Source organism: Pseudomyrmex gracilis, unplaced genomic scaffold (genome assembly GCF_002006095.1).
Source record: "Pseudomyrmex gracilis isolate BER0280 unplaced genomic scaffold, ASM200609v1 scaffold_2, whole genome shotgun sequence".
In the NCBI taxonomy this organism is placed as follows: domain Eukaryota; kingdom Metazoa; phylum Arthropoda; class Insecta; order Hymenoptera; family Formicidae; genus Pseudomyrmex; species Pseudomyrmex gracilis.
In genome coordinates, this window is record NW_018020586.1 from 1,894,581 (window position 1) to 1,915,952 (window position 21,372).

Below are 21,372 nucleotides of genomic sequence, written 5' to 3' on the forward strand. Positions count from 1 at the left end.
ATTGAAAGGTTAACAGATCTTGTGTGAAATCGAACGTAAATCAAGTACAGTTTCTGTGTACTATTATGAAGAAGACATTGTGACAAAAACGCTACTTACTCCGTCATTCCGTACGCATGACACTTCGAGAATACACTCAATTAATTATTGGAGACCCGAGAGATTCAAGTTCGTCTTTCAAATCGAACAAACACGATTGAAAGGGACGGGCCCGGAAAAAATCCTTAGGTGTTGAAGAGCGGATTCGAACTCAGAGACCTCTGCACATGTTCGCAACTCCCGCACTCAGACCGCCAGACCAGTGGGCCGGTTACGGAGATAGTATAGCGTATATCATATATATAGTAAAAGTGGCGGCACACATCAAGCCATTGGGATATACGATAAATGCGTACGTGTCTTTTCCTTTTATGTCCATTTTAGTGTCCGCCTTTTATATACTCCACGAAAAAAGCCTTTTCGTCATAGAGGCTTTTCGTCAAACGATATTGCGATGTGTGCTATATGGATCGAAGCGCACGTGATTGCTCTATCCTTTGAATACATACGAAGGAAAAATCGTCTTTAATGGCGCGCGCTGTTCTCCCGTTGAGTTGCATTAAAATTTCGTCGCGTTGCCAAAAGGCTATCTTTTGCAATACGAGTCCGAAATTTATCAAGCATAAAATTTTACGGCGCGAGAAAGAAACGCGCAAAACTGAACGATCTTTCGCGCAAAACCGTTTTTTGTCTCGTTTATATTGTGATATTTTTCAATTGAAAAATCGTCATACGATGTAGACTCTCAAAAAACGTCTATACTTTGAAATTAACAATATGCGCATACTTAATTTAACCAATAAACTCGTTGTAATCAATGATAATTATGCATTTAAATACATATATATATATATATATATATATACATATACACATATATATACACGTAAGTAGCAATATTGGAATAAATTATTTATTGCTGAAATTACGTATTAAAATAGATTTAATCTAATGTTGGGATGATAATGACGTGCGTTATTTATGCAAATGATATTCAGTAAATAACAAAATCCAATAAATGTCGTAAACAAATTCATTATTTAAAAATTGTGTGTAAAAACCGATTAATAATTTCTCTATTTCTACAAGATTATATTTGTTGTGTCACTGGTGTTTTATGTGATGTAACGATGTGAGTGTTCGCGTAAAATAGATATTATTGCAAAAAATAAACGCTCGATTTGACTCCTTGTTTGTACATCAAGTGAAACCAAAGGAGTATCGATCAATAAAGGTACTTCGACGAATTACATCGCACCGACAATTAGCCAACATCCCGAGAGGATTGTGCTTCATGACCCATTTAATCACTCGGTTTAATCCTACTTGTGAAAGTGTCAAGAGTTCTCCCTTACATGAAAACGTACTTAAGACTTTTTTCTCCCGGACAGTTTAATTATGATTCCTTTTATCTTCTTTTTTTCTTCGGGAGAATACAAACACATGTGAGCGTACGCACACACACACACATTTGAAGACAATGATTCAGATAGGAAGATCTATTTTTGCGTACAGAATTGCAAAGAAGTTATTTTAACTCGTCATTTTTAAAGTAAAACGTTGAAAAATGTTATTATCTAATTTCTCAATCGCGAACAAAAAGGTTTCGTAAATTTTTAAAACCCCATTACTCCGTACACTCTCGAATCAATTTGCACGTATTAACGCGACCCGTATTTGTATATCAAAATAAAAGAGCAACTACGTAATGTAACGTCCATCATTTCCGCCATATTGCCGTTTTTTTTCGAAAGATACGAAGACATTTCCGAGTGACTAATGCGCGATTGTTATCGGCGAAAATTTTAAGGCTGCTCTTTATTTCCTTTGACAACTGTCAGCGGAGAGCTTTCTACCGCGAAGAATGTGGAGATACCAATTCGATATCCGATAAAGAATAGTTCTCAAAACTATACATTCTGTTAGCGCAACATTGTCCGAAGATTTCGTTTCCGAAGAGAGCAAAAGGTTTCGATGGCAACTCCCCCGTAAAACTGGATCTGTCATATCCGATACGACGTGTAATATAACGTCTACGTACAGGCTGCGCGTTTTCTTTCATTTCATTGAAATTCAATATCTCATTCGCGAAATAAGTTAAGATATTTTGGTCCAAATATCGTAAGAGTCTCTTGACGAAGCGCTTTCTCATGGAAATGAAACCGATATCTCGCGTTATGAATCGCGTTTTTGTGTCGAAGTGACGAATCGCTAGATCGTTAATATATTTTTCACTATTACACAGAAAGAGCAAAAGCAAAAGAGGAAGAGAGTGTGTGTAAGTGTGTGTGTGTATATATGTAACTGTGTTTATCACCACCGTATCTAATATTAAATCACGTACTGTCGTCACGATTTTATATCGTTTATTCGAAATTCACGCAGAAATCCAGGATTGCGTCGGCAGTAACCTAAAAATTGCCATCGAAAACGCGATGCAGACGAACGAGATAGATACGGAAATCGTTGGGAGAAATCGATCGCAGGTTAGTTGCGCACTCGAATTTTCAATTCTAGCGCACGCTACGTTCAAGTTTTAAGATTTTACTTTCGCGTCAATTCGTCGCCAATATTTCACAAGTAAACAAAATATCAAAATATAGCAATTGACGCGAAATTGCGTTGACGTAAATACCTTATTAGGTCATCGCTAATAATGTTCGTCACGAAGAAAATAACAGAACGTCAGCAAAGCAGGAAGCAATTAACGAGCCTGAACCCAGTGCATCCCGGCTATCACTAAGTGAGTCAATTAATTTTCTTCCGCTCGCTGTGTATTTGTCATACTTAATTTTCACGTAAACGCAACAGTATACATACGCAGTGTGTTTCACTCTTTTAATTAACGTCTTTGTTTATATCTCTCTTGTAAGAAAAAATAACTCAAGAATTTCTTTCCTTCGAAGTTCAAACATCTCTGTTATTATTGCTGATTGCTTTTCGTTATTGTACAATTGATGGCACAAATATGCAACGCAAACTGAGAAATGAGCGATCAGAAGATTTTGAAATATTGGTGCATCATTTTCTGTTGCATGAAAATTAATTTTGCGTACCAAGGTCGATCGACTTAGAAATTTTGGTTTTTTTCGTTTTCTAAACTTTTCGTACTCGATGTCAAACTTCTTGGAACAAGTTATTCCCCCAAGTGATTTATATTTCATTGCGCCACCTGCGGTTCCATTAAAAACAAAAAAAAAATCTATCCTATGCAAGTGTAATTTTTCCCTCACTTGCAATCCCTGATGTGCGTAACGAATGAAATTACTTTCATTTGTTCTTTCAAATAATTCCGCCGCTTAGTTGACGCTATACGCGTGTCGTATTCACGTAAATCGTCGTTTCAATTACGGGACTTACTCATATACGTAATTATTGTTGCAACTGCAGCCTGATTGGCGGACTAGTTATCGATCGATTTGTTGAAAGCGACATACGGGCAGAATACGGGTTTATTTGTTAAAGCAAACGGCAAAGCGCGATCGGCTGCGTCGCTATTGACTTGGCGTATTATATGTATATATATTGTACATATATATATATATATATATATATATATATACAGAGAATATGTTAGCTTTCGAAATGTTTAGATATTTACAAAATTTGTAAAACTACAGCGGACACTGTAGACACTCGGCAGCAGAATAATAGATCATCGGAATTGCCACGAACGATGACAAAGACCGAGATCGTTATGCAGGACGTCAGAAGATTGAAGAGCGCCACACTGGATAGAATGGGAAGAATGTTTAAGACGCGTACGCTCAACGAGGGAACATCTTCTTTAGGCCTAGATACCGTAAGTGATTTGATTCCTCGGGGCGTCGTGTTTTACAAATGTAAAGGGGCGCTTCTGAGACGACGCGGCTCTCGAGCTTCGGTAATATCTTATGATACATGAAGGAACTTCGAATCCTGAAAGTGTCATGATAGTGAAGACAAATCATTGTACGCGACCTTGAACGAGTTTTTTGTTGTAATACGTTTACAAATTTTATCTTAAAAAAACTGGAGATATTATATTACAAATTTTATCCTTGTTATATTTTCATTCTCTCACGCGTCACCTTGAATAAAAATGTCAAAAGATTTTTACCGATTTATGGTGATATGTTTTTTGTTTAACGTATTTTCTTCGGCTTCTTCTGTTACTCAGAATGTGACAAGCGTCGGTAATTATGACGATAAAGCATCGAGGAAAGCAAAAACGAACTCTTTGGGCAGGATGCTTAAGCTCACCGACAAAGACAGCACGCCCAGAAAACTTTTCGTTTCCTCTCGAACAGGATCGCTGAGTCGTATATTACACAGACATTCTCATAATAAGAACAATGGAGTTATCGATAAACCCGCGGAAGACATGGCGCGTGGAATTTTCTCCAGAATTCTTAGCCAACTGAGAGGAAAGTAAAGATTTAACGTGACTTAAGTGGTTCTTTATTGGCGGACGAGTTCTTGCGTTGCCGAGGCATGACAAGACCTTGATCAAATCAATGAACTGAACATTTTCCTTTAAAACATAAATGCAGCGTTTCACTGCTGCGCCATTTTTCTCTGCTGAAAAAAATATAACTGTATAACATATGATATCATTATTGTTTTTTTTAATATTTTAAAAACTAAAAGCGATTTAATTACGTAAACATTTAAAACACCGCGCTTACAGTTTAAAAAAGTACGATGATAATTTTATATTTTACTTGTTGATTTTAAAAACTAAAAGCAATTTAATTACGTAAACATTTAAAACACCGCGCTTACAGTTGATAAAAGTACGATGATAATTTTATATTTTACTTGTTGATTTTAAAAACTAAAAGCAATTTAATTACGCAAATGTTTAAAATACCGCGCTTACAGCTTATAAAGTACGACGGTAATTTCACATTTTACTTGTTGATATGAGAATTTGATAATGTATGTTAATAATTTATTTTACTTACATAGGTCGTTCTATTGAAATCGCCACGAAATCCAATACTTACAAGCCCAGCAATCTCGACTATTCGCTGTCATCAGAAGTATCATTAAATTGAAAAGAAAAAATTAAAAAAACTATTTACAAATAGTAGCCTGTAAAGACATGATCTAGTCACTGTTCAATTTGAAGAAAACTATTTATACAAATATTAATACAAAATATTTATACAAATTTATGTAATTATAAAAAAAATTATTATCAACACGGTTTTTAAATATATGTAAATGTACGTACAAATTTCATCTATTAAAGAGTGCGCACTTGTATTTAATATGTGAATTGCTAATAAAATTGTTTACGAATTATATGACTTGTGTACTTCTCATCTACTTGTTAACTGTAAGATAATAACAGATATTTAGTTATCAGAGACGCAAGGTAAAAGAAAGAGAGAAAAAAGTTATACTGGAAGAGCCACGTTTATTATACAAGTGTTGCCCCTCCGCCCTCGTTTCGTATAATCGTATATGTGTAATGCGATATATCGCGCGCACGGGACAACCCGTGTCCCTTCGTGTGTGTGATTCGCACGTTGTACAAATTCTCAGATATATGCTGACACATGTATTACACGATATCATTAACGCGTGACAGAAATAATAATAATTGAACGAGTTTGCGTATTCAAACGAGAGACGAGTGTGACGAGATTTCTCTCGATTCATGTATTTGTCTTTCTCTCGTATATCATAATCGGACTGTTCTCGCAGTCTCGGCGTAAAATATATTTACAAAAGAGATTAGACCTACGCGGAGTATGCGTTTTGTGTAAACGTCGATTCCTTGTGAAAAATCACAGTAAAACAAGAAAAAACTTGCGCAAATGTCACTTCTGCTGTGTATCTCAATGTTCGACACAAATTGCACGTAAAACAAGTCGCCATATTAACGCAGCCGGGATACAATGGACTCTCGCTATAGATCCGCCCTCGGGGCTGAAGGAGCGGAAAATTCTCGAAAACAGATCTATAAGTGAAGCTTCTTCCACGCCTCGAGATTATTGAGCATGGTGAGAGACGACAGAGTAAAGCCGCCTTATCTACGACTTCGCGCGGGCAGACATGGTCAGGGGAATGACTTGTGCGTGTGGCGGGCAAGGCGGACTTGCGGATCTACTGGCGGATCTACTGGCGGGAGTCCACTGTACTTTGTTAAATGTCTTTCTCTCTTTGTTTCTCGATTTGAAGCAAATTTCAAACAAAATTACTGTCCTTGGTTTTGCTATCGCTTTTCACAGGGAATCGTTTTTTTTTAAGAACGACGATGAATTTTTAACCCTGATATGAGACCTTAAATATAAGATTATTTACAATATCTCGCTCCGCAGACGTATGATACGTTAAACATCTCATTTAGCAATTCCGTCTGAACGTCAAACGAGATCGATTCGACGGCAATTCGATTGGCACGTACTACTAGCGCAGATGGTAATGATAAAAGGCGAGAATCGCTATTCGTTTTCGGAAGACCTACCGCATTTGTTTCTGACGGGTCTTTTGTTCCTCGTCTTTGATCGACGATCATAATTTATCACAGAATAAAGTAATGCAAAGTAGTCCAAGTGCTATAAACTAATTTAATTTTACGGAGTAAATTTCTCGAACGGAGTTAAAATATGTATTATCCGTCCGTCAACGTTAATTCACAAAAATTATATAAAATCTATCAGATCTTAATTATATCTTAATTAATTGTATGAAAGAACAGTAATTGCACAAAAATGTTACTTCTTTGAGAGTTGACACGTGTAGATTTGTATCTCTGCGTGTTTAAATATATTTTCATTATTTGAAAAGAACTACGTGTAGAAATGCGCGCGTTTTTAAACTATTCAACTATTGTGTTTTATCGTGAAAAAAACTTTAATTGTGTTAATTAACGAATAACAATTGCAATATTAGAATAGTATTATGTTAAGTAATGTTCCTATATGTGTATATATATATATATATATATATATATAACAATATATATATATATATATATATTATATATACATATATATATTAGTACATCTCTTAAAAGTTACTGATAACGCGATAACAAAATAGAAAATATTTGAGCTGAGCTATTAATACAAAAAAAAAGAAGTCTCTGATTATATAAATTATGTTTTGCTTAATTAAAAATCGCAAAAACACACTATATTATAGCGTTGAAGAATTCACGATAAACTCGTAATCAATAACGTCAACGTGTGTTGTGTTGTATAAAGTTGAATAAAATATACAACCTTACAATACGCGGATTTTATATATATATATATATATATATATATATATATATAAAATGAAAGTTGCAACAGATCGTCGAACGTTATCTCGCGATGTAACACTTACATCTCACATCCGCTGTTACAACTTAAAAATACGATAAAAAAATTTATTTAGTATATCTAAAAACCTCTTGTGTCATTCGAGTATTGAAACAATTTATTAAATCGGTCGTTGAATTGTTTGTAACAATGACTTTCAAGCGCTCGCTAAAAGCCGTAATATTCGTAAGAGGAATTGAAGTTGTACAAAGAGCGGAATTATATACTAGAAAGAGAGATCAATATTTTTCTCTTTATACTTTTTTCCACTATATCTTCCGCATTTTTTTCCGAAATAAATCGACATTGATAGTGTATTGTAGCAGCGTAACAACAGCATTATGATTACTATCGACGTGCGTACGTACGTGTGTAAATATATACATATATATATATATATATATATATATATATATATGTAATATATATATATTTGTAATAGTTACATATATAAGATCATCTCATAATCTACGCTTGTAAGTCGTCTGTAAGTTATTTCTGATTGCACGTATTTTATCGATAGTTTGTCCCACGTTACAATGTATGCATACACACATTATATGTATATTATATGTATTTATGTTTTAAACGTATTGCGTACGTGTTCGCGCGCGCACAGAACAACGCCGATAGAACAAATATGTAAAAGTGATCATTATTTTCCTCTAAACCACCATTGACTAACTTACAAGCGGAGATTACTGTACGCGTATGAAATTTTATTTTCTTTCTTCAACTCTTTCTCTCTTTCCCTCTCTAGAGAGCTAAATTTTCGGTAATCCGTTTCCAATAATGTAAAAAATATGAAAAATTGTATAGCTGCATTTGAACAAGACAATGTTTTACATATGTATATGTATATGTATATATAAATCTCATATCTTTATGTTTAATAGAGCGCCTGCTTTAATGTATTATATACTCGTTACATGCAACATTTTATGTTTATGTGTCCTCAAAAATAAGCGGATTAATATAATCCTTAATACATAATAAGCGGATTAATAAAATCCTGTGTATATAGTGCCATAAAATGTGATGAACCTTTAAAAACAGTCCCTGCGATCGTTTTGTAAATATATAGTTCACAATGTGACCGTTGTAAATGCTCATCCAAAAATACATGATGAACACGAATCTTCTTTTTGTTTTTTTTGTTTGTTTGTTTTTTTTTTGTTTTGTTTTTTTAATTTAAAATCTCTTTCTAAAGTGTTCGCGCGATAAAGTTTCAATCGTAACTCTAATCTGTACGAAAACAAATTACCTACTCACATGCAATCAATTGCATTCTGCTGAGCCTTTGTCGAGAATTAACAAAATTAAGTACATGCATTTCTTATATCACTTCGAAATGGCATTAAACGTTAAAAAAATGCGAAACGATTGCTCATTTTACGAAAATAATTCAACCTGTTCCGCTAAACCGATTAAACCGCTGAAAACTCGTTTTGCAAATTGCAAATTTATTAATCCACAATTATCTCATTTATTATTACTACGTGAAGTTAAAGCCTGTCTCGATATACACGACTACATCTGCGATTGCTACAGGAAACACTTTTTTTTATTGCTTTATATCTTATCGGTTTTTAAAATTGTATTACTCTCCAACGGCGACCACGATCTGCAATACGACGGAAGAGGCCAATATGTATCGCTCTAAACGGCTTTATAATTGATTAGCTACATACATGCACGCACACATCTACACGCACATATACACACGTTTTATGTATTTTTTTCTTTTACTCTTTCCAAAACTGATATGGCTCCTACAAAAATGCGAGTTTCTTGTTCCCACTGATATTGTTTTCGTCCGTCCCGAAAAGAAGGATCGATTAAAAGCTCCGCACATTCACATCCGCGCCTGATCCTTTTGATATTTTTTTTTCCTTTCAGATAAGTCGCTTTTTTAATAATAACGTTATCATATTTAAATTGTTATCTTATTTTTATTGTTGTCTTAGCACTCGTTTTTATATAGTTCTTGGACGGTTCGCTGCTTCGAACGATTAGTCAAGTAAACACGTCGAACGATTTGCGTTTTGTGTTTTGGCAAACTTTATTTGTTGATTCTCATTTCTTCGCCAAAATTATTTAAAAAAATATTGCAAGATATATCTTTACGTTTGTAGAGCATATAGAATATAAACAGAGAGTTGTGATAAGGAAAATATTTATACGTTAGAGTAAAAATCGAGACGTCTAAAAATTCGCAATGATCGATAGAAAAAGCTGTTTGTTCTTTTGCCGTACGTAATATGTCTAACTAACGAAATTGTACGTGATAAGACTCATTTTGCGGATGCGATGTGGTTCGAAGTTCCCCGTCCCCTCCCCATTATGATAAAACCAGTGGAATATGCATCTTTCATTATAATACATACGACTTATGTTTATCAACGTCGCTTGTGTTTTCTTTTATCATTTTTCTCGCTACTTACATATATCCGTATATAAAGATATTATACACATAAAAGTTGTATATTAGTAAAGATGTGATCACCGATTTTTTGCACAATCGTGAAACATCAGCGCATGTGATATTTAATTCCCACGCTGAAAAATTTGCTTTGACTTCATTGTTCCACATCCTGTTCTTTAATCATCAGATTTACGCTATTTTTATACCGTTTTATATCGTATATCTTCAATTAATCATTAGTCTCGAACTATTCTACGTGTATTAGAGATTGAACACGCTTGTTTGTCGATATGTAAATGATATAAGAATAAAACACACGTGTGCTTACTCGTTGTTTGTTTTGTCATGAAGCTGTTTGGAAAATCGTTCATTCCGAGAAATCTCCTTCGTCAATTTCCACACGTGATCTAACATCCGCGTAATCGTTTGTTACGCTATTTCTATTGTCTTTGTCTGATTTGTCGTTTTTTCGAATGTGCGTTTTCCAAGGTAATTCGAAAAATGTCGAGAATTCAAACACCTTCGAAACAAGAGATCCGTTTCTTTCGTCACTATCAGTTATTATTTCCAAGCAGCGATCGAAACATCACATTCCCGATTCGGCTATTCCCTCGTCATCTGCAAAATAGTGAACAAAATGTCAGAAAACAATTGAACATAATCGTGCGCAATTGATTTTTGTTTTATACATCGCAATCATGCTCGATGCAAGCAATTTTTATATAATCGCGAATAAAATTGATATATGAAACATTTTTTTGATATTTTCTTACACACAATTATAAAAAAAAGTGTTTGTAAAAACTCAAAGCGTGTAAATCTGGATTTGTTAATCAGGAATAAAATAGCAATATATTGTTTTATATCGTGTCTGATATAAAAATTGGACAACCAAATTAATTACTAAATATTTTGGTAATTAATCGGTCATCGTGATTGTTGCTGTTTTTAGCGCAATTGCATACAAGTCGCGTGACTAAGTGATACAAATGAACAAGCGTTTTAAGAAATGCTAATGAAATATTAATTTGGGAAAACTACGTATAGAGATTATTTTTGTATCTCTTTACATGCAGCATACAACAATTACTTGTACATTTCGGGGAAGGGTGAAATTTCAGTTTCTCATGCAGGGAAGAAAAAAAGCAACGATCGAAATTACCGTCGACGCAGGAGTCGCCGTTCGAAGGTCACCTCTCCTTTTCATCCTCAGCAGGACTCATAGTGCTTTCGACCGAGCTTCGATTCTTGCCTGAATACAAAGGTCGCAAAGATTGCAGAGAGGGGGGTGTGAGAGTTACTAGGCGAAGGAAGTGATACCGTTTTACAAAAAAAGGGGTAAACCATCACTTTCACTTGTCAAGGGAGAAATAACATGTGTGCTCTTTTACAACCACCACCGCACCACATATATACCGTCACCATCGCGCGAACATAAATCGTTCTTAGTTTCTTCTTAGTATTTGCAAAACGTTTACACTATCTTGTTTATCATTGTCAGTTCTGTTTTGTCATTGAGAGAGAAAATAGGTAATATATATCGTTTGTAAACTATTTAACCTGTTTCCATGTGAGCAGGAGAAAGATTCCGCGTACGAAAACAGATTAAAAAATTACAGCTACTCCACTTTGGATCTTTTATCGATGTGACATGCACTACCGACCGACTGTCATCAACATTTTAACTCTTCAGAAACAGATACTTTCAATTACCCATTACGGTGTGTGTGCATTCTCTCTAGTTGTTCCGCAATTGTTCCAATTAATTTACAACATCTCGTACGACTGACAAAATGTTTCAGGGCATATATACCTTCGAATCCCTGATTATCGTGAATCTCCCGCGGTGGCCCGGTTGTGTCCTGGCCCTCCAGAACCGCCAGGAGACACTGATGTATGCAGATGTACTGCTGCTCCGTCTGAACCATCCAGACTCGTTCCTTTCTCATTGCCCAGACAATTCCAAAGATGTCAACGTACTTCGACACCAGTATCTGCTGTAATATTCTGTCGAGGGTGATGAAGGTACCACTACGACCTACCCCGGCGCTGCAGTGAACGACTATAGGCCTCTGATCGGGTCTGACTCGTTCTCTGAACGCCCGCACGAACCTCGCCAATGTCTGGGGTGGACTAGGAACGCCAAAATCTGGCCAGGTGGTGAAGTGGAAGTGCTGTATCACTCTCTTCACATCGCCCTACGACACGGCATTTTGAAAAACGGAGTAAAATAAACAGCAAACTGCATATGAACTTTATTTTGATAGGATTATTTTGACAGATGATGTGAGTGTGAACGAAAGAAACGTGACCACTCACTCTGCACAACATGAATTCCGTGATACTCCAATCCGGATAATGGGTTTCGTTCAGTATCGTGACGCAGATGTCACCGTAATAAACTGGCAAAGTATCCATTGGCCAATAATGATCGCACTTTTCTCTTCCTTTCTCGATGCATCTCGTCAGCATCACGATCGCTCTGCTGTTGCTCTCCCACACCATCCGCCAGAAATCGTCGCGAGTCGAATGCAACGGTCCTTGAGTCACTATAAACTCCCGCGGTGAATTGTGACCCTATTATAGAAGAATAAAATTAAAATTAAATTAAAATGTATAATTTTTGTTGTGCGTTATTAAAACTTCACATTATTTTAATTAAAAAAATAGCTTTATTTTAATTATTTTTTAAATTTATTATTGTTAATTTTAATTTAAAAAGCTTTATTTTTATATACCGGAACGTAATTAGCGTTAATGTAGTCGGAACCCTCTTCATCGTCGACAGGTTGAAGTTTGAATCTACTGTGATCATATGGAAGAATATTCGTGAAGCGATTCTTCGGCCTGTTACAAGGCAAATCGGCCGCGGTGCACGGCTGGTCTCTTCCAACGTGTTTCAGTTCTTCGAATTCTTCCGAGAACCGGAAATCGGAATCCGCGGACATGGTGCGATAATGCTCAGCAAAATCTTCGACTTTGATAGGTCGGCTGAAAACGTATAAGAAAAAATTTGATATTTTATTATTGTAAATAGAATCTTTGTTTTTAATGCGCGTAATATAATTTTTATCGCGCAACTTCTTATTGTCTCAATTCGAAAATAAAGTATTTCAGTTTCTCGGCACCTGGTCTCAATGACGCTATCCGGCAATGACAAGTTATCGGTCGCCCTGGTTTCCGTCGTCTTGCGACCCTGACTTCTCCTTCTTCGCATGAATAGACCGATGCCCAATAGGAACAGTAGCAACGCTATGGCGACGGTGACACCAACTATGATGGCCGTGTTGTCCTTATCTGTTCGGTACGCATAATGAATTTTGAGCGTTACAACGAGCTAGACAAACGCCAAGAATAATTCACGGATTAAATGCTGTACAAATATGCGTTCGCATAAAACTGTCGTACGTGTTTTGCGACAAAGAGGATAAAACTTTAAATTTTCATTCCGAGATCTTACCTGCCAGCAGCAATCCTTGGGCAGACATGTACACGAAATAACGAGGCATGAATTTAGCGAGGCTTTCACTACATGCGCAGTGTGCCTCTAATAAGCTTTTTAAAACCATTTATCGTATCCGATGCGTCAATATATATCACATATCATATAGTTATATATTTTTTTTACTTATTACAAACTTCATGTATGCAAGTATTGATTAGCGGTCAAGTTTAGTAAAAAATATCGGATACGTTAATCGGCACGCAATATTTCTTTCACATCTTAAGACTTTCCACTCGATCGCTCTCACCTGTTTGAATAGGGAAGCTATAGCTGGTGTCCGTGAATTTGTCCGGTGCGGTAAACGCGCGCACCTTTACCCGATAAGTAGATCCGGATTTTAACGGGCCGTTGCAATATCCAATTTTGTTGTCGCAGTTCTCAGAGCCGATTGTAAAGTCCTCAACTGAGCCGTTTTTAAAAGGATAATACGGCTCCATCACCTGGAAATTTGTTTTATAGACGTATATAAGCGTTGTGCACCTTTTTCTTACTGTAAAATAAATTAATTTTGATTAGTGATATTTTTTAATTAAAAATTACACTATTAAATTTTACGCTATTCTTCAAATTTATTCTTATCAAAGTTAAATATATTAAACCAGTTACTTTCAACACTTTTCGTTGCATATTTATGACAAAAAAACTTTGTAGAAAAAATTAATGAATATAAATTATCAAGTAATGTTTAACGTTTAATATATTTTTGTACAGCAGATAATAAAATAAAGTATGTTTTGTTCGCAGCTATGATTGCATTAGTTATAGAAAATTTATTATTATTTTTATAAGCACCCGCGTGAGCATCTTCTTGGTGTTTAAAATTATGTCGGTTAAAATCTCCATGGCTGAATTTTATACACTCTTTCATAACAGAGACGCGATAAGAATTTTTCGCGACACACATTCCGTGATAAAATGTCGCGTTATTACAATTAAAAAACTCGTCGAATTTACATAGTTTTGTATTGCAAATTGTTTGCGCACACTTGTTTTTTGTTCTTTTTTACGATTATTTTGACGCGTAAATTGTGTCAAACACGATATCGCAATTCGATCTTCCGAACTGTCAGCGCTTCGCGACAATCACATCTTCACTTTTGCCGTTTCAGATTGCAACTAGATTACGAGACGCGTATCCTTCGGTCTGCGCATAATGTACATGGTCGCAGCCCGCAGACGTTTATGCGTGATTGTAGATCTACGTCACACACAACGCATACATTTTGCGGCACCCGTCCATGATCTTGCAAGTCAACAAGTCGCGCGCGGTATATAATTTGTTGCATCAATTATCATAAACAATTTTTTCTCAGAATATATATTTTATGTAACGAGAGTCGAGATTTATATCTCAAGTTATTTATTTGCTACTATATCGCGGTTGTTCAATAATGTATTAGAAATTTACAGCTACATTAATTTTGCAAATGTCTATTTTTACACTTTTTTACAAATCTACTGTATACGAACGTTACCTGATAAGGAGGCCAAATACTGTAAGCCTGAACGTCTCTCCAACTGGGCATTTCCAGACCGGAAGCGTTTTTGCTGTCATCCTCGGCCACGATGATGGTGTACGACGTGACCGCGCCGTTCTGCTCGCTGAAGTAGTTCTTCCTGAATCTGATTTGGATCGTGGTGCTGCTTCTGCAGACTTCGGTCGGCACCACCTGCGTGGACGGTTTCGGCGGAGCCAATATCGGCATCTTCTGCTTCCAGATCGTTTCGGGGCCGTAGCCGATTTTTGTTTCCGCTTGAATTCGGAAGATGTACGTCTTGCCCGGTATGAGAGACTTGATAACACCGCGGAAATCGGTCGATCTGAAGTCCTGCATTTGGGTATGAGTTGAACCCTAGTGAAACAGACAAGGATTCAAGGGTACCGCTTCAACGTGAGAAGAAGCAATGTAACAGTTTAACTTGCGGCTGTTTAATATTTTTTTTAATTGTAAAGAACAAAAATTTCTCGAATATATTTCCACAGAGAAACTCTTACTTCTAAACCGTAAGTGATGCTGAATTTTCTGATAACACCGTTCTGTTCGTGAGCAGGCAGAGACCACACGAAGCTGATGTCGCTCGGTTGGATGTCGATTGGATGAAACTTCTCGACCTTTCCCGGGTACGATTCCTTGGTCGTGAAACTGGCGCTGATGGGATTCGAGTTTCTCAAGTGAGAAGATTCTGTGCCCGAACGTACAATCAGAGTAAACGTATAATTTCTATGCGGCTTCAGATCGAAGATGGTGATCACGTTGACCGAGGTTATATTTTGGATGAGTTTTCCTTCCGTATTTAAGTATTGCACTTCGTAAGCATCGTATTCTCCGTACGGGGCGTCCCAGGTCAAGGTGATTCTCGTATCATTTATATCGATCGCTTGGATTTCACTGATCGGTTCGGGATCTAAAAATAATATTTATCTTCGGGCTAATAACAAGAGCCGAGCGAGAGCTTTTTTCGATCGAGTGCTTGACTTGTAGGAGGAGTTTGAAAATTTTGCGTCTCTCTTTCTCGATGTATGACAATAAAATATACAAGCTGTTGTAGATACATTTTTTAAACGTATGAAAAATGTGAAATATATACTACAATGAATTTACTGTTATTTCTTCACCGCGACCTTTTCACCGCGTACAGTTGCTTTGAACATGAACACACAAAGTTACAACAGTGTTACGTAAGTATTATGGAACAATATGTAAAAGAGTGGTATATCTCGAGACTGTACAACGCTACCACGCTTACAAGTGGATTACACGTGTGAGAATTCGTTAATCAAACAAAAACGATCTCTCTGGCAAACATAGCAGTTCCACTCATGTACCAATAAAGAGAGAAGTGTAAATTGTTACGTGGCATCGCATATACTCACAGAGTCGATCTTGTCGGACGAGAGGTCTGCTCTCTACGTTATCGCTTACTGTCCAAACAGTCACGTTGTACAGTTTGCCGGGTGTTAATCCAACAAACGTGATCTTGGTATCGGTATCGTCCACCGTGCGCTCCTTCGTGGTGTTATTCTCATCGCTAATCCTGAACCGGTAGAGATCGAATCTCGAAGACTGAATCGGCGTTCGCGTGTATCTCAACGTCAACGATCTCGGTAGGTTCGGATCGATCACTAGGACGACTTCGGATTGCAGCAGCGGCACTAGATTTTAACATTTTATTTTTGTTTGTCTTCGATTTGCGTGAAAATCTCATCCCTACCGAATTGTTTTTCAATTCGCTCACGTCAGCCTTCGAATGAACTCGGCATTACGAACTTCCAAGAGAGAGATAATAACGTGATAGAAAGAAAAGCGCAATGGACAATATATAGACATAATTAGTAAACAACAGAAAAACCTATATAAGATGTCGCATGTATCTGTTAGCTGTTCATGCTCAGGCAAAGAGAAAAACGTTAATAATCGAGTCTTTTCAAGCAACGAAAAATAACAACGTCGACGAATCTTTGTTCGTTGTTGACGACGAGATTAGCCAATAATGATTGCAACTCACTCGTTCTTGTGGTCAGATTGTTGATGTCGCTGACCAGATCGTAGGACACCGTGTAGACAACAAAGAAATACTGCACTCCGGGAACCAAATCGTCAATTAAAACCTTTTCAGTGTGCACGGTGTTCTCTTCAAAACTAACGTCGGTTACGTCATTGCTCCCGCTAACGTTCTTCGTCCTGGTATCGTCCGGATTCTCTACCGACCACCATCTTATAACGTAAGTCTCTATACGACCTTCGGGCCGCGGCCATTCAAGAGTCACGTTGGTTGAGTCAATGATCGGCGTAATAGTTAAAACCGGATTGGGTCCTAAAGTAAAAAAAGTATTTAAAAATATGTGTTTTTGCGTATTAAGTATTTCACAATGAGATGTACTTTTGTATACTTACTGACTGTATGATTCACTTGCAACGGATACAAACTCTCGACGCCGTAACTTACGGTGTTTACTTGTATGGTGTATTTCTCGCCGGCCGTCATATCCGCCACTTCGGCTTCTGTGTCACGCACGCTGGGAAGTTTGACCCACCTGGGATCGTCTTCTGTGCGATATCTGATGGAGTACTCGGTAAATATCGAGTTCGTCGGTGCCTCCCAGTGCACGACGACGGTGTTGCTCGTGACTTTTTCGATACTGAGATTTCTCGGCGGACGAGGTACTAAAAAGGATAAAAACTTTGAAAAACTGAATGAAAATCCTGTAATCAATAATAGACCAAAAAAAATTATTATTTTTAGAGATTTGAAACAAAAAAGTTAATTAACGTACAAACGGCTTGCAAATTGTCATGCGGCTCGCTTCGAAGTCCATGACTGATAGCGAAGACCTTGACCTCGTAAGCTGCGCCAGGATAAAGATCTTCCAAAACGATGTGCGATTCCGTAGTCAAAGTAGTTGCGCTCTCACCGGTGTCATTTCTGTTATGAGTTACTTCGAACTTCTCTTGTCTGGAATTCACGTCGCTCTTCCAAGAAATGTTCAAGCCCTTCTCGATGGGCTTCAGATCCTCAATTATAGGACTGGCAGGACGTGTCGCCTGATACAGGACGGTTTCGTTTGACTCGACTTTGTTACTGATCGCCTGGACTATTATGGAATAATTTCTTCCTGGCAGCAGAGCTTCCAGTGTAACCTGTTCAAAATAAAATTTGCGTCTCAAATGTCATGAAAATACGTTGAACAAACAAATCAAATAATTCAAACACACTGTCCGCAAAAATCTTTGTGCGGACGCTGCTTAATGATTCGCAACATGCTCACCTTTGTTTTGTCGGTTGTCAAAATGTTGCTGTCGCCGCCGATCGTTGTTTCTACTTCGTGATATTGAAGCTTGTAACTGTCTTGCGTACTGGAATTCTCTGGATTCCACGAGATTTCTACCATACCAGTTCTCTCGTCCAGCACCGCCCTGAAATCGCGAACAGGTAGCGGCTCTACAAACGTATAAAAATATCAAAAGAAATAATACGGTGTTAAGAATGTCTGAAGATAGAAAGAGCAGTTTTTTTTTTAGCAAGCACTAAATTAAGAAGCGAAATATACACGTGCAAAGTGGGACACGTACTCAGAGTGACATCCCCGCTGGCCGGCCAACTGGTGACCTTGCCAGAAACCGTTTTCACGACCACTTGATACGTCTTGCCGGGTTCCAAGTCCCTGAACTCCCAGCTGTTCTCGTCGTCTCGATTTCGCGTGACAGGCGTGAGTCGCCGGTTACTGCCGAGCGATATTTGATACTTGTCGAATTCGGACGTTCCGTTAGGAGGGTTCCAAAATACGCGGAAGGAAGTCGACGTGACGGAAGACTTGTCAAAGGTCACGTTGAGTGGACGCAATGGCACCGTGCGATACTGAGCTGTTGTAGGCGCGGAAGTTTCATCTTCCGAAACGGTCTGCACGGAAATATTATACGCTCTACCTGCGATTGGAAATACAGATACAATTTAAAAAAAAACGCAACTTTTGAAAAATAATTGTTTCTTTTTGTTTAAATGTTTGCGGTGTTGTTTGAAAATGTAATAAAGAGAAGTTTGCGGTATGTTACTGATAATTATCGCACTAATGTAACTAAATCTTGTTTAGAATCAAGTAGTTTCACTTCGAATTTTTATACCACTTCAAGTTTTTTTCTATTACATAACTTTACTGCTTTCTAAAAAATACCGGTCGTGATAATCGTTGCACTTGTACACACACGAGCGAAAACATTAAATAGCATAGTAGCAAAATCGATAAATGTGAATTGTGTCTAATTGTTTGTTTTATTCAATAAATAAACTAGAGAATCATCTTTCGAGAGCTTCGATCAACTTTTTTACAAATTCAAACAATTTCGACTTTAACATTTTTTCAATATTGGGAAAGCAAATATTGATACAAAAAAAGCGATTTGTTCGTCTTTGGAATTTACGAGTTGCTCTATTTACGGTAGACGTGCACTTTCTCCGCAATTCGAGACTCTAAAACAGTTCCGCTTCGTGTGTCTGGAGAAAAGGAAATAATGAAGCCAATTTGATTTGAAACGCTCGCGTACAAATATTTTGCGATAAAACGCGCAAATTATTTATACATGAGCTCGTTTGTAAGTGAAAGACACTTTCCTGTGTGTTCAAAATCGTATTCTCGTGACGTAACACACATGCATAATATACATATTTTCGAAACATATTTATGTAACGCAATTTAATTTATCTGTATCTGATATAATAATTTAGTTCTTCAATATATGTGCGCGCTTCCAATTATATTTACGATAGCAAACAGCTGACCTGGAACGAGTCCTTTGAAAGCCGCCTGTGCAGGACCGGGTGGTTCGCCTTCCTTTTCTACGTATAGAACGGACTCTATTGCGTCTGGCGGGTCTATGCTAACTTTGTAATGTGTGTAAATTCCGGCAGGATAAGGCGGCTGCCACAATACGAGCAACGTCGTTTCATTTCTGAACCAGACAATAAACTTTCCCGGAGTGTTCGGTTCTGCAAATGATTCACACACACGTGATGCCAGACGTTTATTGTTTCACATTAAACATTTATAAAAGTATCTTATAGTTGTAAAAATTATAAAATTATATTAATGTTTATTTCTATCTTACTTGTGGTAAAATTTCTGCTGGTATAAGCAACGCTCTCTTTGGCGTCCAGCACGGTAAAGAGTTGAAGCGAGTACGTGGCCCCGGGTGTGAGATCTCGGAGTGTGTAGGGCACCGAGTCGCCAGGAATGACGCTGGTCTTCGGATTTCCGGTGTCGCTGAAACTCTGCGTGCGTAACCGGAAACCCGAATAATTTCCCTGAGCCGGAGGCGACCAATACACGATCGCCGTTTTCCCATTTCGCACCGATATCGTCAAATTCGAAGGAGGATCGGGCGCTGATGTGAACGGAATTATATTAATTGGCGTCTTGCTCAACACCGCATGTTTTCAAAAAATTGTGCAATTCACATAATAATTAAAAAAACAGAAAAATCATATTTTATAAAAGCATATCGGTCGTATATTGCAGAAATGTATTTATGAAATAGTAATTCGTCGCTGAAGGATAACAGGATCGAATTACACATACGTGTCGTAATCGACGCGGTCCACGTCAGCCAATCGTGAAGCGTGCTGTTGCTGTAATATAACCAATATTCATATCTCGTTCCGGGCAAACCGTCCCTGAACTTTATGACATCACCGATGTCAGTTGCGGCTATGGTGGTGTTCGGCGGTGGAGAGCCGACCGGTGGGCTGTAATCCAAACGGTACCAGGAACCACCCTGGCTCAGGTTGCCCGGTATCTCGATCGCGAGATCAGCCGAGTACGTGACCTGTACAGCGGAACATACGGAAACCGCCGTTAATTCATGCGCATACAGACAACGTCGTTTTCTCCTTTTTGCTATAAAATTATTATAACTCTAGGAATATAAAATTTAAGATAAATTTAGAGTAAAAAAACAACAATGAAACTGGCAACACGTGTTGTCTTATCACATAAAAGTAAAGAATTATTGATCGAAATTATTTTTAACAATATTAATTTTTTTTTACAAAAGTTTAAATATCTGCAACAAAATTTTACTATTATAGTAAAACTGACTAATTAATCGCAACTAAAGGATTGTTTCTCTGAGCGTATCTTCTTATTAGAAGAACTTCAGGCGTGTTTGCATTATGCAGCGATTTTTTAATTAACTTATTCGGCACGTTTTTATGCAGAGATGTGGGTGTTATGGGAATACGCGCCTAACTGTTTTAGGTAACAACAATAGTTACTGTATTTCATATTCATCTCGACTCTCGAGTAATGTGCTTTTATACGACCTCGCTGTGCAATATTGTAACTGATCCGTGATTAACTTGTGTTAGTAAGGATCCGTTATAAAATCAGCAGCGTATCTTGTATGTCAAGGCTTCGCTGTCCTTAAAGACGCTCAAGAGGCTAGAAGATCAAGCTTATATGCGCGCACACACATAAATACATGATCGTTTATCGCATCATCGATTCTTCATGATTCCATTGATACGAGATGCAATAATGAAAAAAACTTCTTTATTCAATTAGCAGTCAAGTTTTTTAATTCGACAGTGTGTCCTTCAACACACTTTAACAG

The 21,372-nt window shown here is 37.3% G+C and overlaps 2 protein-coding genes across 9 annotated transcripts in view; one reads left to right on the forward strand and one right to left on the reverse strand.

Moving 5' to 3' along the window:
• The first annotated feature begins 1,784 nt into the window (after positions 1–1,784).
• LOC109853491 lies at positions 1,785–6,940 on the forward strand. Of its 5 annotated transcripts, none has more exons than XM_020425670.1 (7): positions 1,785–2,060; positions 2,285–2,317; positions 2,425–2,525; positions 2,683–2,782; positions 3,660–3,841; positions 4,199–4,445; positions 4,990–6,940. In XM_020425670.1, the coding sequence occupies exons 3-7, from the start codon at positions 2,475–2,477 to the stop codon at positions 5,076–5,078; spliced, it is 669 nt and encodes a 222-aa protein (XP_020281259.1). In that variant the 5' UTR covers positions 1,785–2,060; positions 2,285–2,317; positions 2,425–2,474; the 3' UTR covers positions 5,079–6,940. The 5 variants fall into 5 exon arrangements, with proteins under 5 accessions (XP_020281259.1, XP_020281275.1, XP_020281266.1 ...); XM_020425686.1 differs by having other exon boundaries at positions 1,785–2,027; XM_020425677.1 differs by having other exon boundaries at positions 1,785–2,007.
• A 100-nt stretch (positions 6,941–7,040) lies between these two features.
• LOC109854627 (tyrosine-protein phosphatase 10D) overlaps positions 7,041–21,372 on the reverse strand; it is a 29,528-nt gene continuing 15,196 nt past the window's right edge. The window contains exons 2-20 of one of the 4 annotated variants that reach the window (XM_020427916.1): positions 20,340–20,586; positions 19,870–20,145; positions 19,544–19,750; positions 18,340–18,693; positions 18,036–18,208; positions 17,544–17,907; positions 17,164–17,433; positions 16,775–17,083; positions 16,143–16,421; positions 15,264–15,673; positions 14,743–15,120; positions 13,515–13,707; positions 13,223–13,237; positions 12,891–13,059; positions 12,501–12,753; positions 12,082–12,339; positions 11,576–11,960; positions 10,925–11,014; positions 7,041–10,380 (exon numbers count right to left, since the gene is read on the reverse strand). In XM_020427916.1, the coding sequence (XP_020283505.1) occupies positions 10,953–11,014; positions 11,576–11,960; positions 12,082–12,339; positions 12,501–12,753; positions 12,891–13,059; positions 13,223–13,237; positions 13,515–13,707; positions 14,743–15,120; positions 15,264–15,673; positions 16,143–16,421; positions 16,775–17,083; positions 17,164–17,433; positions 17,544–17,907; positions 18,036–18,208; positions 18,340–18,693; positions 19,544–19,750; positions 19,870–20,145; positions 20,340–20,586 (4,602 nt within the window). In that variant the 3' untranslated portion in view covers positions 7,041–10,380; positions 10,925–10,952. The remainder of the gene's footprint in view (positions 10,381–10,924; positions 11,015–11,575; positions 11,961–12,081; positions 12,340–12,500; positions 12,754–12,890; positions 13,060–13,222; positions 13,238–13,514; positions 13,708–14,742; positions 15,121–15,263; positions 15,674–16,142; positions 16,422–16,774; positions 17,084–17,163; positions 17,434–17,543; positions 17,908–18,035; positions 18,209–18,339; positions 18,694–19,543; positions 19,751–19,869; positions 20,146–20,339; positions 20,587–21,372) is intronic. The other 3 variants (XM_020427925.1, XM_020427933.1, XM_020427941.1) reach the window with 3 other exon arrangements.

What these genes read in the sequence shown, in the direction of transcription:
- LOC109853491 (XM_020425670.1), top strand. Translation starts at nt 2,475, where the DNA reads ATGCAGACGAACGAGATAGATACGGAAATCGTTGGGAGAAATCGATCG. An exon ending in TTGGGAGAAATCGATCGCAG is followed by an intron (nt 2,526 to 2,682) that starts GTTAGTTGCGCA and finishes ATACCTTATTAG; the next exon opens with GTCATCGCTAATAATGTTCG. An exon ending in CTTCTTTAGGCCTAGATACC is followed by an intron (nt 3,842 to 4,198) that starts GTAAGTGATTTG and finishes TCTGTTACTCAG; the next exon opens with AATGTGACAAGCGTCGGTAA.